Consider the following 15,174-nt stretch of genomic DNA (forward strand, 5'->3'; position numbering starts at 1 on the left):
GCTTTAGAGCTCAGGTCCTTTCACTTTTTCAGGAACCTGTCCAATTTACTCTCTCTTCCACATTCTCAGCCTCACTCTTTTTACCAGCATCTCCCTACCAGCATGTAAACAATGTAGATCCTCTACCTTAAAAAAAAATACCAACTCCACATCCCCCTCCAGCTTCTATCCTCTCAGTCTTTCATCTTCTTCTTGCCAGTCAAGCTACCTGAAAATGTACCTACCCTTATCATTCCCACTTCCTCAGCTCCAGCTCACTCTTCACGCACCCGCATTCTGGATTCTGCTCCAACCACTGCACTGAATCTATTCTTGATAAGATCACCAATGACCTCCAGGTCAGTAGATCCAAGGTGACTTTACAGTTCATATTTGCTTGACTTCTCAATAGCATTCATAAGTATCCACTTCCTCCTGTGAGACTGTCTTGCCATGGCTTCCCTAGCACTATACTCTCCTGGTTTCCCTTCTGCCTTATCATGTCCTGCTTAGTCTTTCTGTTTCATTGGTTTGGGTTTCTGCAGGTGCCTCCTTCTCTACCAGATTACTAACCATTGGTATGTTCTGGGCCCAATCTGAAACTACCTTCTCAATCTTCAGCCATCTTATCTCCTCCCATTACTTCAATTAACAACAAATGCTGGTAACTCCCACATTTCTGTCTCCAACCTAGACCTTTCTTCTGACCTCCGGGATCAGAAACCCTACATACCAGTTACCTGGAAGATTGACACACATCTGAAATGCACCTGAAACATGAGTCCAAAACTCAATCATCTTCCATTCTCTCAAGTAAAATAGTGCTCCTCAATCTTTGCTGCACTCACAATTACCTAGAGAGAGTTAAAAAATACTGGTGCTGAAGTCGCAACCCCAGAAATTGTTTTAATTGGTCTGGAGCACAGCCTAGGCATCAGAATTTTTAAAAGCTCCCTCTGTGGTTTTAATGTGCGACTAAGGCTAAGAGTCACTTCCCTACAGCCTAGTCCCTCTCAAGTATTTCCCATCTTATTCAACAGTACTATCATCTACCCAGTGGTTTCAGCTAGAGGGCTGGACATCTTTGACTCTTCTCTCTTCCGCACCATTGACACCTCCCATTCCCTTCCAGTCATGAAATTCTGAAGATTTTATGAATGTTTGGGCAGAGGCAGGCACAAGTATTCTCTCTCTTATTTTCTCTCTATTTACTACTGTAGCCACAGTGCTTAACACAATATGTGATACATAGTAGGTGCTTAATAAATAGTTTATCCAGTAAACTAATGTGGTGAGTCAAAAACTTGGAACCATTATCAAGGAACTCTGTTGTCCTTATCAGTATGACTCAAAACAGGCTTCCATATGGCAGAATCCAAATGTTAAGCACACTGCCAGACACTGATATCCCTTCTGAGTCCCTAACAATGAACACGTTTCACTTAGGTTACAGACTGACTCCAAACTAAAGTGGTCAGTCTCTAGGTATGGCATTTCTGGGAGTAAAAGGAGCGTAAGTACTATATGAATAGGCATCTTCCCTGGCAAATATTAATCCCTGTCATTCTGAGCCTTCACATCGCCCCTTTAAGAATGGAACAAAACCACTACAATGCAAGGGGTAAGAAAGAAAGATGGTCCTTTAACCATGGTAGATGACACAGGTATGATTCCTTTGGCAGAAATCTGTGATAGTTTCTGTATAATTCAATGATGCCCCAAAGAAACTTTAAGTATCTGAATGCCAATAGTAACATGGTCTAGCCAACTCTGAAGCCCCTTAGCACAGTTCCCTGCAAACAGAAGGCAATCAATCAAAATGTCGAAACATCACACACACCCCTAGTTCTGGATGCAGGGAATCAGAAAAACTTTTAATTCTAGATATGTGGATGATAAACCCTTCTCACTGAGATCATGTTTCAAATGGGCCAAGAAACTCTGGCTCTGTGAACTACTTCCCAGATAAATGTGTTACTTACCTTATTTCTCAAATATTTCGAAGAGCTTTTAATATTCGCATTCAGATGTGAAACATGAATGAATTTTTCAACTCCAGCTTCCTTGGACAGTTGAGCAATTGCTTGGGGAATCTTCACAAAAACATCCTCAAAATCAAAGTTTCTGGAAGAAAAAAAATAAAAGGATTGGTTAAGAACTCTACACACAGGATCTCGAAGCTTTATGTGATAAGCTGGTTTTCATAACAGTACTGAAATTCATACTACTTAAACTTTTAAACAGCAATGATTTAACTTAAAGCTAAATTTGGCCAGGTGTGGTGGCTCATGCCTGTAACCCCAGCACTTTGGGAGGCCAAGGCGGGTGAATCACTTGAGCCCAGGAGTTCAAGACCAGCCTGGGCAAAATGGTAAAACCTTGTCTCTATTTCTAAAACAACAACAACAACAACAAAAAATTTTAATTTTTTTAAGCCAAAATTATTTTTTAAAAAAAGTTGACAGCTCTGCGCACTGTCATTACTCTACACAATTTAAGGCCTACTCTAAGTTAGAAATCCAGTATACATCATGTTCTGCATTATCAGGGAATCCTGAGGCTGAGGCCCTTTAAAGAAACCTGGCTGTACTGGTTGCTGAAGTGTTAGGAATCACTTCTTACCCCGGGACTTTGTTTCCTACAAGGGAAAAAAAGGAAACTAAAAACAAGTCAGTCAACAATTTCATTCAGTAATGTTAACTAAATGTTTACTCTGTACAATATACTATGTTAATCATTGGGGTGATAAAAAGTTGAATAAGACCCCCAAGTCATCAAAGAATTTATAAAATATTTGATGAGAAGACATATATTAAAAAACTAAGTCAAACTTTAACGCTAAAAAAAGAGGTGCAAACGAAGTGTTGTGGACTATAGGATTGAAACATTATTTGTTAATAAATAACCCACACAAAGAACTGTTCAAATTAGTCCTCACGCCATCTCCAATTAACAATGCAGAAAAGACATCTAGAACACTGTCTACACAAGAAAAACCAATGTTCAGTTTGCTAAACATCAGAACAGGCAAAATCCTATTTCTTAACCCCATCCCATAGGGACTGATCCAAGTACAGGACCAACACCAGCCATACCAATACCACATACTGGCTTTTTATGGGCAGTATATCACACTGCTGACTTATACCAGACTTAATGTCAGCTACATCTCCTAAGGGGTGTCACTGGGTACGCAAGTGGTTGTTCAACCAACCCTTATTCACTAATTGAAAATGTCACTGTGATAGCTGGCTCATAGAAGGTGCCCAACAAAGGTCTATTAAGCCCTAAGTAAGACTTAAGCAAAGAAGAAATGAGAGTCAAAGACTTACTTGGTTTCCCAGTCTCGTCCAATAAGATTGATGACCACATTGCTGTGTTCCACTACTCGTCGGATAGAATCTTTATCTCTCGCGTCCCATTCCTATAATAGCAGAAAGCAATCAGATGAAAACACAGGGGTATACCTCAGCATTCAACACTTCTGCAGCCTCCTCAACGCAAGTTTCAAAATGGGCCATCTGCTGTCGTCATAGTATGGTGCCATTTCATCCAAGCTCCACTTATTACAACAGAAATGATGTCTCAAACTCCCTGCTGATTCCCTCACTCTTTTGGAGACAAACAGGTAGAAGTACACTTTACTCAGGTAATCAAATGACAGAGCTAAGAAGGAGGCTATTGATTTTTAATGGATCATATTAGTTTTTGTCCACCCAACTACTCCTTACTAAGTTTCAAAAGAAACCCAGGAAACCAAGTCTCCAATCCTGAAACACAGACAAAGAAGCAAGGAGCATTAGGGGGATAGACTTTCCCTTCTTGACAGCAACCACTTACAGACTGAAGATAGGAAGAGTGTCTTTTAAAGACTAGTGTTAGTTGGGGCCATTCATGACTATTTTCTTATCTCTTTTTAATTCTTTCCTCTTTTATAACCCCAGATCTAGTCATTTCTACATTAACAACATAAAAACAAGAGTCAAAGAGAACTACCTAAAACTTCAGGGTGAGCCAAGGGCAGGTTTCTATAAGCATTTCAATGGAAGATAACAAGTAATAAGAATTTCTTAGCACCAAATAATAAGTGCATATGCATGGGTCAGTGCAATAGGAAGGAGACAGAGCAAGAAAGGAAAAGAGAAAGAAAGTGGGGATGAAAGACAGAGAGAGAGAACTAAAATGCCTGTTTAATTTAGAAAAGAGAAAACAAACTATAAAATCAGATTCAAGAACAAAAAGATGAAGCCCCAGCAGGAAGAACCAGTTAGGACTGATGATAGAAAGTGGGTTAAAAGACACAGTCTAAACAGTGGCTTTGCAGTCAAACAGACAGGAATGCAAATCCCAGTTTGGCATGTACTAACTTTGTACAAATTATCTCTTCAAACCCCACATAAAACTAGAAAACACAACTTACCCCATGAGGTTATTATGATGATTAAGTGAAATATACATAAAATCTACGGCAATGAATGATGTAATAAAAGGAAACCAAATTTTCAGGGATAAGGCCCAAGGGCACACAGTCAGGTGGGCAAACCAAATGGACATTCAGACAGCAGTTGCAAACAAAGACTAAAGTGGGGAAATCAGCACCTCACACCCCAAATAGTCCTTCTCGAAAATAAACACATAAACAAACACTAAACATATAAGCCTGAGTTCCCTGTGGTCTTGCTCATCTAAACGTGCTCAGAGCACAGGTCAATGCTAGACACTCAGGAAATAAATCTCTGCAGAAATAATGGAATAGATGTCATTTGGTTTAATTCCAATGGTTCAAAAGTTTTCAACTATCACTTTTTAAATACTTCAATTTTGAGGCTCTGACAAGGTGACCAACAAACTTAAGGCACAAAGAACTATGAATAAGCTAAGCTTCTGTAACTTTAATACCAAAAAGTTACTTAATAGTAAGATTTCGGAGAAGAAAAACATTTTGGAAATAAGAAATTTCTGATATAAGTATTATACTCAGCTTGTGAACACTGAGTCAAGAATAAATGAAAATGTGAAAATGAAATGAAAATAAATCAAAGTTTAAAGGGATTACAAATAATCTGTATGAATATTACCAGAGATAGTAAGGATGTTTAGCACATATTTTTTAAAAGAGAAAATGTATAACTCCATTCCTTACTGGACAATACAAGTAGGAAGTCAGCTATAAGATCAGTAGATTTAAGCATCAAGGCTCAGAGAATATAGCAATCAATAGCTTGGCTGCAGGCATTTGGGGCAGCACAACTCTTTGTGGAAAGAGGCTGTCCTGTGCTCTGTGGGATATTTAGCATCCCTGGCCTGTACCTAATAACCAGGATGGCTCCCCAATCACTGTGACAATCAAAGAGTTCTATTAATCAATCCCTTAATGGCCCTCCTGTACCGTCTTTCCCCTGCCTCACCCCACTGGCAACTACTGCCCTAAAGGAAGAATCTGTAGATTAAAGGACGACAAAGGGGATGCTCAGAAAGGACTGTTCTAAGTTAAATCTATACTAAACAACCAAGTTATAAAACACCCTATTTGTGATTTTTTTATGTTTATAGAGCGCTATCCAATAGAAATATAACATGAGGCACATGAGTAAAAAAGAAACAAGTAAAATTCATTTTAATATTTTATTTAACCTAATATATCCAAAGTATTATTTTAATATGTAACGAATATAAAAAATTATTAATGATGAATTGTATATTCTTTTCTTCATACTGAGTCTTTGAAATCTGGTGTATATTTTATGTGTACAGCATATCTCAATTCAGACCAGCCATATTTCATGTGCTCAGCAGCCACATGTGGCCAGTGGCTACCACACTGGACAGCACAGGTCTAGAGCAGGGGTTGATAAACTATAGTCCATAGGCCAAATTCAGCCTGCAGCCTCATTTCGTAAATAAAATTTTAATGAAATGCAGCCATGCCCATTTGTGTACATATTGTCTATGGCTACTTCCAGTTACAAAGGCAGAGCTGAGTAATTATGACAAAGACTCCACAACCTACAAAGCCAGAAGTATTTACTATCTGTCCCTTCAAAGAAAAAGTTTGCCAACTGCCAATCTAGAGCTTGCATGACAAAGGAGATCGCGGAACCTAGCTGAAAGAATGACCTGGGAATAGAGGATGCCTTTGGTCCATTCTGGGAAGAAATTACTGCTTTATTATACTGCCTCTCACTCCCAAAAATGATCTTAGTAATTTATATTTGTCAACTTCAATCAGTCATAAAGGCCCTTACCAGAAACAGAAGCTGGCCCAGGTCACCCATGGGACGAAGGTGCATGATGTCATATGTATCACACCGATAAGGTATGATTACCTGTGACCCCATGCGTCCTAAAAGAGAATGGATTGAAAAAAGGATCAATATTAACATAATGTGGATATATTATACAATTGTGACTTGGTAAATATTTAGATTCTAGTATGGTATGTGAATTGATATTATGTTTGACAAAAAGAATATTTTGCCATGCTAAAGATGCCGTAGCTTTTCAGAGTCCCTTATTCCTAACCTAATAATTGCTATATAGGAACATGAGTGTGCTCTTAATGTCACAACAAATAAAAATTACATACATCCAAGATAGAGGAATTCATAATACTGTTAAAATGAGGAGAAACATAGCTCATGCTTCTCATCAGGCAATCCTGATCAATGGCAATGGAGCATATGAACTTAAGGAACTTTACTTACCAAGGTGGTTGACAACATATCGCCCCAGGAATCCTGTTGCTCCAAACACAGTAGCCACAATCCCACTGACTGAGGAACGTCCACCTTTCCCATGAGGTATGATGGCATGATGAAGCTGGCGACAGGGTGGGCCGTGACACACAGACGTGGCTATTGCAGTAACGGCAGAACCTTAAACAAAACCCCAAAGTATAAAAGCATGGCAAATATTAATATTTTTAAAACTGTGAACACAAATAGCTCCTTTCCCTAAAATCTTGTAACATTATTTTGCAATCAGTACTTTAGCAATGTAAGTATCAAGGGCAATAATAAACACAAACTACAACACAGAATCCACAGGACATGAGGAAATATACTCCCTACCCTATACAATGTAATTTACCTAAGAAGATAAGTCACATTTTTTAAAAAACACATTAAACAGTCACAAAGTAGGAAAGTAGAAGCCTATATGGTAAAAGGAACTGAGAATAAGTAATAAAGAAGCAATAAATCACATTACCATGAGGAAGTATTCCTGGATAAAATGTTTTGAGAAAGGTCTTAAAGAGGAAAAAAAAAGAAAGGGTAGAATCCCATGAGGAACACATCACAATGCAGAGGTAGAATGAATAAGCCTACAGCACAGGGCATCAGCAAAAGACTCTCCTGGAACAGAATCTGAAACTGGTGACTAATGAAAAATAGTTGATGATATTGGTCGGAAGCAGATGATTATTAGTACAGAACATTAAAAAAAAAGAATGCAGTTCAGTAGTTCAGACTTACTATAAAACCACTGAAGAACATCACAAATAATGATAAAAGGAGTGAAGTGCTTGAGAAAAGATGTTCTGACTTTTAGAAAGCTTAACAGCAAAAGATTTGTCAAACATTCCACCATTTCTTTTTCATCAACTGAGGTTCTTGGTACTAGAATGAACCCTCAAAGTTCATGTACCAATGCTTACATCGTCTCTACAGCATGTGTGCAAAGAAATCATCTGGCTTTTGCCTGAACACCTGTGGAGTTGGGAAACTCACTACTTCCTGTAGTGGCCCATTCTGCTTTGAGCCATTCTAACAGAAAGAAAGTTCTACCACAAGGGGAATCAGTGACTGCTTCCCAGAAGTTTTTATCCCTGTGTTTCTCCAGAATGACAAAGAACAAGTCTAATCCCTCTTCTACAATTAAGTGTAGCAATTATAGCCCCACTAAATATTTTCTTCTCCAGGTTAAACATTCCCTGTCCTGTCAAATATTCTTCATATGGCAGGAATGCAAATCTCTTTTGGATACACTCCAGTTTTCAAGTTACTTCTAACTCCTTAGAATAGAATTTTAGAGCTAGCTACTCAACTTTCATGTTAAGTAGAAACAAAAAGGTTTAAAGTGCTAACGCACTTCTGCTCCAATCAACGAACTTCGGAGCTTAGCATTCGTGCTTTGTACACTTGGGAGAGGTGAAAGACACAAATAGGACTCTCTTTAGAAAATCTGTGTTTGTTTCTAGGGATGACTTTCAGGTGGCATTCTGCCCAAAGGCCATTGTTCTTCCCTATCCAAAAGTATGGAATTGGAGAAATAGCCTAGCTCACTGATAGTGACAGAAATTAAAAGTAAACATCATGGACCACACACATCATAATAACAAAATAATAACATCATATTAACAGCTACCTTTACAGAGCTCTTGGCAGGTGTCCAGCATTATTCTAAGTGCTGCATAGGTATTATCTTTTTTAATGCTATCTTTATCACCACTTTACGGATAAGGTTAGTGACTAGCCCAAAGCACTAGTAAAGGAGATTAAAAAGCGGTCCCATGAGGTAGGAGAAAAACTCAGAAGGAAATAGAATCTAAAAACCCAAAAAAAGAAACTGTTTCAAGGAGAGAATGGTTAACTTTACCAAATGCTGAAAGTGAAGTAGGAAGAGGACAAAGGACCACAGAAGCTGGAGGATGTGGTTGTAGGTGGCATAAATAAGAGTAATTTTATTGGATTAGTGGGACTGAAAGCCAGACTGGAGCAAACAAGAGAGGCTGTGAGGCAAGGAAGCAGATAAGGAGTACTCACAATCCTTCTGAGAAAGGAGAAATGGGACTAGAGAAACACAAGGACAGGGACAGGTTTGTTTGTTTGTTTGAAATATGAGTTAACATTTATGTGCTGATGGAAATGACATGATTTCCATGGTAGAGGTGAAAATTACTGATTCAGGAAAGGGACTGAATAGTTGAGAGAGGATGAGACTGAATGCAAAGTGAAGGAACTGGCCACAGATTGGAACAGAAGGAGCTCACCCACTGTAACAAGAGAAAAGGCAAAGAATTATCACATATCAACTATTAGAGTTTATGGTGGGAAAATGACTGTTCTCATCTGATTCCTTGGATTTCTCTGTAAAGCTGAGAATCAGACAAAAGCACATGTTAGAGGTTTTAGGAAACTCGCTAAGTTAAGTAATGATTATGGAGACAAGGAAACCAAATTTCCTAGAAAAATGTAGCACTGAAAATCTACTTGAGATTTGTATTCATGAATTTAAAATAAGGCCAGTTAGTTTGAAGTTTTCCCTAGCCCCGTTCTCCATTGCTCAGTAGCAGGCAGCAAATTACGTGGAAAGTTTTGTTTAATCAGGGTCAATGTTTTTTACGACAATGGGAGTTGGGCTGGGGAGTTGAGAATGCATAAAAGGGAATGATAAGAGTGATGAGTAAGGAAGTGAGGACATAGGATAAGACAGGGAAAAGACAGCAGAGTCAATGAACTGGGAAGAATTACTTAAGTTAAGGAATTAATACCTCAAAGGACTGTTAAGAGGATTAAACATACATAAACCATGTAGCACATTACCTAGAGCACATTAAGCATTCTATGAATAATAGTTGCTTTTATTACTTTGAAATTTCTCAGAAGGTAATGTCACACTAACCTCACATGGCTATTTGTTTTTTTAATAATTATGGGCCAAGAATTATTCTAGAAACTGTGACTATCACAGTAAAATAAAAACCCTGGCTTCATGAAGCTCACAGTTTAAAGTGTTGATGACAATAACATATGGGCAAGCATCTGTCACAGTGCCTTGCAAATAGTAGGTGCTCAATAAATATAAATTATTACTCTCTTTGGTTCCAGCCTCTCCACTTTCTTCCATTTATTATGAGTACTATTAGAAGAACAATATTCTATATTAATTATATATTCATTATATTTCTCTGCTTAAAAACCTACATTAGTTTCCTACTGCAATACCCAAACCGATAGTCCAGACATATTTGCTTGCACACTGCATTAATTTTTTTATTTATTTAAAAAATTATATGCATGTTCTATGTAGTACCAATATGATATATACATTATAAATCATACATTACTTAGTGTATGGCGTACAGTTTAAACTACATAAGTGTTAGCTATTATTACTATAGAAAACAATTTTTAGGAGTTCTAATATTATATTTCCATAACTTATTAGGTCCTCTTGCACAACTCCCTTTGGAAACTACCAGTCTAAACTCTGCTTGGCTTTCAAAGGTCTCCATTGTCTGATCCCATCTAACACATTCAACCTCCTTTTCCACTATCCCAGATATACAGGTAGTCATTTCACTGCCTCTTGAATACCTCATGACTCCATTCTCATCCACTTGTCTTTGCCAGAGGACTTTCCAGATCGTAACAGCCCTAAAGAGATCAGTGGGAGCACTACAATTCTCCACTGGTCTTCCAATCATCCCTCAGTACCTCAAATGATACTAATCTTTCCCTTTTATGATTTCCTGTGATACTTAACAGTCTTGCCACACTTAACTATATATAGTTGTCTTACACAGTTCTGTCCTATAGTGTGTGGATTATGTTACATACTAGACTTGCCTCTACAGAATTTACTCAAAAACTTACTTTACCAGACAATAACGCAGAGTGGTTAAGAACACAAGCTATGGTGTCAGTCAGAGGAAAGTAAGTTAAAAGAGAAAATTAATAAAAATACCCAGAACTGGAGATTGCAGATAGCAGGTACTCAATAAATAGTGATTACCATTCACAATCTACATTATGTCATACAATTGTAATAGTTTAACAAGAACCAGCAAAATGTTTTTGCAAAGACATTGTGACTACAAAACCATCCACTATAAGTGATGTGCAGCACCACCTTCCCAGTGGTATGCAGTTCTACCCAAGATGGAAAACAAAAAAAAAGGATCCTCTAAACACTCCTAATTCTTGCCTCAGGCTGAACATCAAACCTATCTGTGGTGCTTTTAAAAATTTAAGGTGCAAGGAGCTAATCTCACAAATTCTGACTCAACAGCTCTACACTCAGTCCTCATTTCTAATTTTTACAAAGCTTTACGAGTGATTCTGACATGAGCCAACTTTGAAAGCAAATGATATTCTGTAACGACTAAAATACACTAAGAAAAAAATACAATTTTGGGGGTTTGATTGGAATATGTTTGTGGAAGAGTAGAGAGTGAAAGAATAATGATGAAGTGTAACCGTATTTCTAATCCCCTTGCTTTTTAGTGAGTGGAAGGACAAATGTATGTTTTCAATTTGAGGAGTGGGAGCAGATCCAATCAGAACAGAAGGGAAACTAAATAATGCTAACAAATTCTAACATAGCCTTTATTCTTCACTTTCCTTTCCACCAAGCTCCTGACTCTTCTCTCCTCAAACATCACTCTCTCCCCCAGACCCCAACGCACTTTGCCCAACGTTCTACATCCGTAGAGACGCTTTTGGGTAAAAGCATGCTTTTATAAATATTAGCTCATTTAATCTTATCAGAGACTCCCTGGTATTGTAATATTATCATTTCCATTGTGCTCATGTGAATTGAGACCCATTAAGGGTTTGCACAAGGTTATAAAGTCAATCCAAGGAAACCTCTCGCCATTAGCCTTTTTTCCGCTCCCTTACACATTTCTCCCCCCGCCCCATATAAATATTTCTCATAAACCTAAACCCTTACAACCATATCAGAATTCTGATTCTCTCGATCCCTAACGTGTCCCCCGCTTTCTCCTCTTCGCTTACAGCTGCTTAAGGTCTTTTGTCCCCTCCCAAGGTGGTGCACAATTGAATATGTGAGCCGGGAAGCGGAAAGCAAAAGGAGAAAGCAGACTGAAGCAGCTCCAAACCTAGAGAAACCAGAGTGCCTAGGAAGTTGGCGTGACCGCTGCAGCATGGTGCCACTCCCAAAACCTTAGGTCCCCGTCTCGGAATCCCGATCAGGGGCCGCCGTTACACTTACGTGACATTGAGAGGACCCGGACAACCCGGGACTGTGCTGCAGCCGCCATCTTTTCCCACAATCCCCCACGACAGCGTTCCCGGCTGACTACGGCTGCTAAGCTGGGTCAAAACTTACCTTCCTCGCCTGTCTGCGCAGGCGCTAACCAGGAAAGGAAGGTTTCGGGTAGATGTTGGTTAAGAAGAAAGCTGGGAAAGTGAAGGAGAGGGGGAAGAAAAGAAGTGAAAAGACTTTGGCTGTTAGAATCTCAGATCTGGAATAGGCTGTATATAGGCTGTTTATAATCTCTAGTTGCCGAGGAACCTGAAGTTCAGAGTTAACCAGTGACTGACTCAGGACATGCAAAATGGCAAGACCCGAGGTAGAAGAGCTTACCTTTCCTGACTCTCAGTTTCCTGTTCCCTGAAAATGTCAGCTAAGCTGGCAGCCCTGGTGAGTCCGGGGAAAGAAGGAGGCGTAGCCCTTCGCGCTCAGGAGGTCCAGGGCCCAGGAGAGAGAAAAAGGGGGACAAGGACGAGGGGAAAAGTGGAGAAGAGAAACCAAAATAGGGGGTGTCCCAAGTAAATAAACGTACGTCGAGCCCGCCAAGCACATTCTCTCATAGGGACCCTTGCGCCTGCTGTTCGCATTTCCCGGAATGCACACTCAGGTGTCTGCACCAGCTCAAGTCTCTGCTCAAAAGTGACCTCTTCGGATAAAACTTCTCTGACCATCCTATCCAACATGGTAATTATTCCACCAATTTTTGTTTTAGGTTTATATACCAAAGCACTTATCACCAACTGGCATATGAATCTAGGCGTTCTTAACCAGAAGTGTGATTCATGAGTGGGCTTCGAGAAATCTGTGAACTTCCCGAAATATTATGTAAAATTTAGCGGCCATGTGTGCCATCTGAACATCTGTCTTAAGGGGAAACTGCAGATGGCTCTCTCTAGCGCAATGGCTTGTAATTTTTTCTTTAACTGTGGACACCTTTGAGAATCTGCATTGTTCTACAAAGAGCCATCCAGAAACTGAGGAAATTCCAGGTTAGACTAAGCGCTTGGATTTTAAAATACTTTATTCTGGTCAACCTCTCCAGATTCCTGGCTAGGAGACAGCAACCAGTGATCCTGTGAAACATACCGTAGGCTTATCAGAAAACCACCTAGTTTGGGGAGGGTGGGTTCTTTCTAGACTTGGTAATCCTTCCAGTGCTTTGTTTTTTCAGGAAAAGTATGTGTTTCTGGGATAGACAAAGAGGCCTGTGATGAGTAGGGATGTAGAAGTTGCTTATTACTAGGCTTGAAATCTTGGCTGTTTCCACTCTATCTTACCCCTACCGTTTACTGAAGTGTCGCCTACCAAATTGAATTGGAAGAGAGAAAAAAACCTTGAATTTCATCGGAGAAGCTTAGTAGTGATGCTACGCTGTCATATTTCTTGGCCTCATCCTATGTTCACTTAACACAATTTGCTAATACTTGATTTTGGGACCAATATGGATACTAACATACTTCCCTTGTTTGGATCAACAGATCGTGACTGTCATCAGCAACCTGCTAACCCCTGTATAACACTGCCAATTATATAATTTAACATCTCTAAGTTAAACACTGCCCCATGTTCTCCGTTCTAGTTTCAAGGTTGCATGGTGTAATTAAAAGAACACTGACTTTTTTTTCAGAGATGGGGTCTTACTGGATTGCCCAGGCTTGTCTCAAATTCCTGGGCTCAAGACCTCCTCTCACCTTGGCCTCCAAAAGTGCTGGGATTACAGGCATGAGTCACTGTGCCCGGCTGAAAGAACACCGATTTTTAACACCCAGAATACTAGATCCCATTCCCAGTTTTATCAGTCATTAGTTGTGACCTGGACAAGTTTCTACACCTGTCTAACAGGGTAAATAAAACCTACTCTGGTACCTCAAAAGGTTGTTATGAGAATCAGGTGATGTAATGGATGCAAAGATGCTTTGTCACCCGCAAAGTGCTATATGTACGTCCATGCAGTACTATTAAAATACCACTGAAGTATCAAAATCATAGAATGTTAGAGCTGGAAGAGATTTTAGGAGCTCAGCAAGCCCCATTATTTCAAAGACGAAGAGGCCAGGTGCGGTGGCTCATGCCTGTAATCCCAGCACTTTGGGAGGTCGAGGCAGGCAGATCACTTGAGGTCAGGAGTTCGAGACCAGCTTGGCCAACATAGTGAAACCCAGCCTCTACTAAAAATACAAAAATTAGCTGTGTGTGGTGGTGTGCACTTGTAATCCCAGTTACTTGGGAGGCTGAGGCACGAGAATCACTTGAACCTGGGAAGCGGAGGTTGCAGTGAGCCGAGATCGTGCCACTGTACTCCAGCCTGGGCGAGAGTTGAGACTCTGTCTCGAAAAAAAGAAACTGAGATATATTGACAAATATAATTTGACTAGTAGGTGAACTTTCTGTGAAAAGAATACAAAAGCTCTTGAGACCATATAAAAGATCATCAATGGATAAATAACTTTTTTTTTTTTTGAGTCTCACTCTGTCACCCAGGCTGGAGTGCAATGGTGCTATCTCTGCTCACTGCAACTTCTGCCTCCCAGGTTCAAGCGATTCTCCTGGCTCAGTCTCTGGAGTAGCAGGGATTACAAGCATGTACCACCATGCCTGGCTAATTTTTTGTATTTTTAGTAGAGACGGTTCTGCCATGTTGGCCAGGCTAGTCCTGAACAACTGACCTCTAGTGATCCGCCTGCCTCAGCCTCCCAAAGTGCTGGGATTACAGACGTGAGCCACTGCGCCCAGCGATAAATAACTTTTTTTGAAGGAACCCTGTGATAAACCAGTCGCTTTTGAATCTGTTGCAATTTTCATCATTATCTCGTGGCCATGCTTGGAAGTTCTTTTTGCTCCATGGAAACTATATACTAGTCCTATATTTAATCATTAATTACAGAGTAGCTGAGGTAACGTTTTCAGAGAATGTAGTAATAAAGCATAGAAAGAGTAGCTAACCAAATGCCTCTTGGTCTGATTTTTCCCACTACAGTTTCTCAGGTCAGGCATTGCAAACGATAAATTAGGGTCGTTGTATCTCTGAGCATCTAAGACAAATTATAACCCAGAGATGGTCAGTTTAGGCAAAATATCCTAAAAATAATTTTTTTTTTTTTAGACGGAGTCTCACTCTGTCACCCAGGCTGGAGTGCAGTGGCGCAATCTCGGCTCACTGCAAGCTCCGCCTCCCGGGTTCACGCCATTCTCCTG

At 39.7% G+C, this 15,174-nt stretch overlaps 2 protein-coding genes across 7 annotated transcripts in view; one reads left to right on the forward strand and one right to left on the reverse strand.

Moving 5' to 3' along the window:
- Window positions 1-12,054, reverse strand: part of NDUFA9 (NADH:ubiquinone oxidoreductase subunit A9) — a 37,944-nt gene extending 25,890 nt beyond the window's left edge. For both annotated transcript variants that reach the window (XM_055281044.2, XM_055281045.2), the window contains exons 1-5: window positions 11,938-12,054; window positions 6,684-6,854; window positions 6,225-6,322; window positions 3,312-3,403; window positions 1,962-2,103 (exon numbers count right to left, since the gene is read on the reverse strand). In XM_055281044.2, coding sequence (XP_055137019.2) covers window positions 1,962-2,103; window positions 3,312-3,403; window positions 6,225-6,322; window positions 6,684-6,854; window positions 11,938-11,986 — 552 coding nt within the window. In that variant the 5' untranslated portion in view covers window positions 11,987-12,054. The remainder of the gene's footprint in view (window positions 1-1,961; window positions 2,104-3,311; window positions 3,404-6,224; window positions 6,323-6,683; window positions 6,855-11,937) is intronic.
- Window positions 12,055-12,057: 3 nt separating this feature from the next.
- Window positions 12,058-15,174, forward strand: part of AKAP3 (A-kinase anchoring protein 3) — a 35,366-nt gene continuing 32,249 nt past the window's right edge. For 2 of the 5 annotated variants that reach the window (XR_010120914.1, XM_055281029.2), the window contains exons 1-2: window positions 12,067-12,369; window positions 12,542-12,663. Coding sequence is in view for 1 of the 5 variants with exons in the window: in XM_055281029.2 (XP_055137004.1) it covers window positions 12,661-12,663 (3 nt within the window). In the remaining 4 variants the exon portion in view is untranslated. Of the gene's footprint in view, window positions 12,664-15,174 lie in introns of all 5 variants that reach the window. The other 3 variants (XR_010120913.1, XM_055281030.2, XM_063639872.1) reach the window with 2 other exon arrangements.

Source organism: Symphalangus syndactylus, chromosome 5 (genome assembly GCF_028878055.3).
Source record: "Symphalangus syndactylus isolate Jambi chromosome 5, NHGRI_mSymSyn1-v2.1_pri, whole genome shotgun sequence".
Classification (NCBI taxonomy): domain Eukaryota; kingdom Metazoa; phylum Chordata; class Mammalia; order Primates; family Hylobatidae; genus Symphalangus; species Symphalangus syndactylus.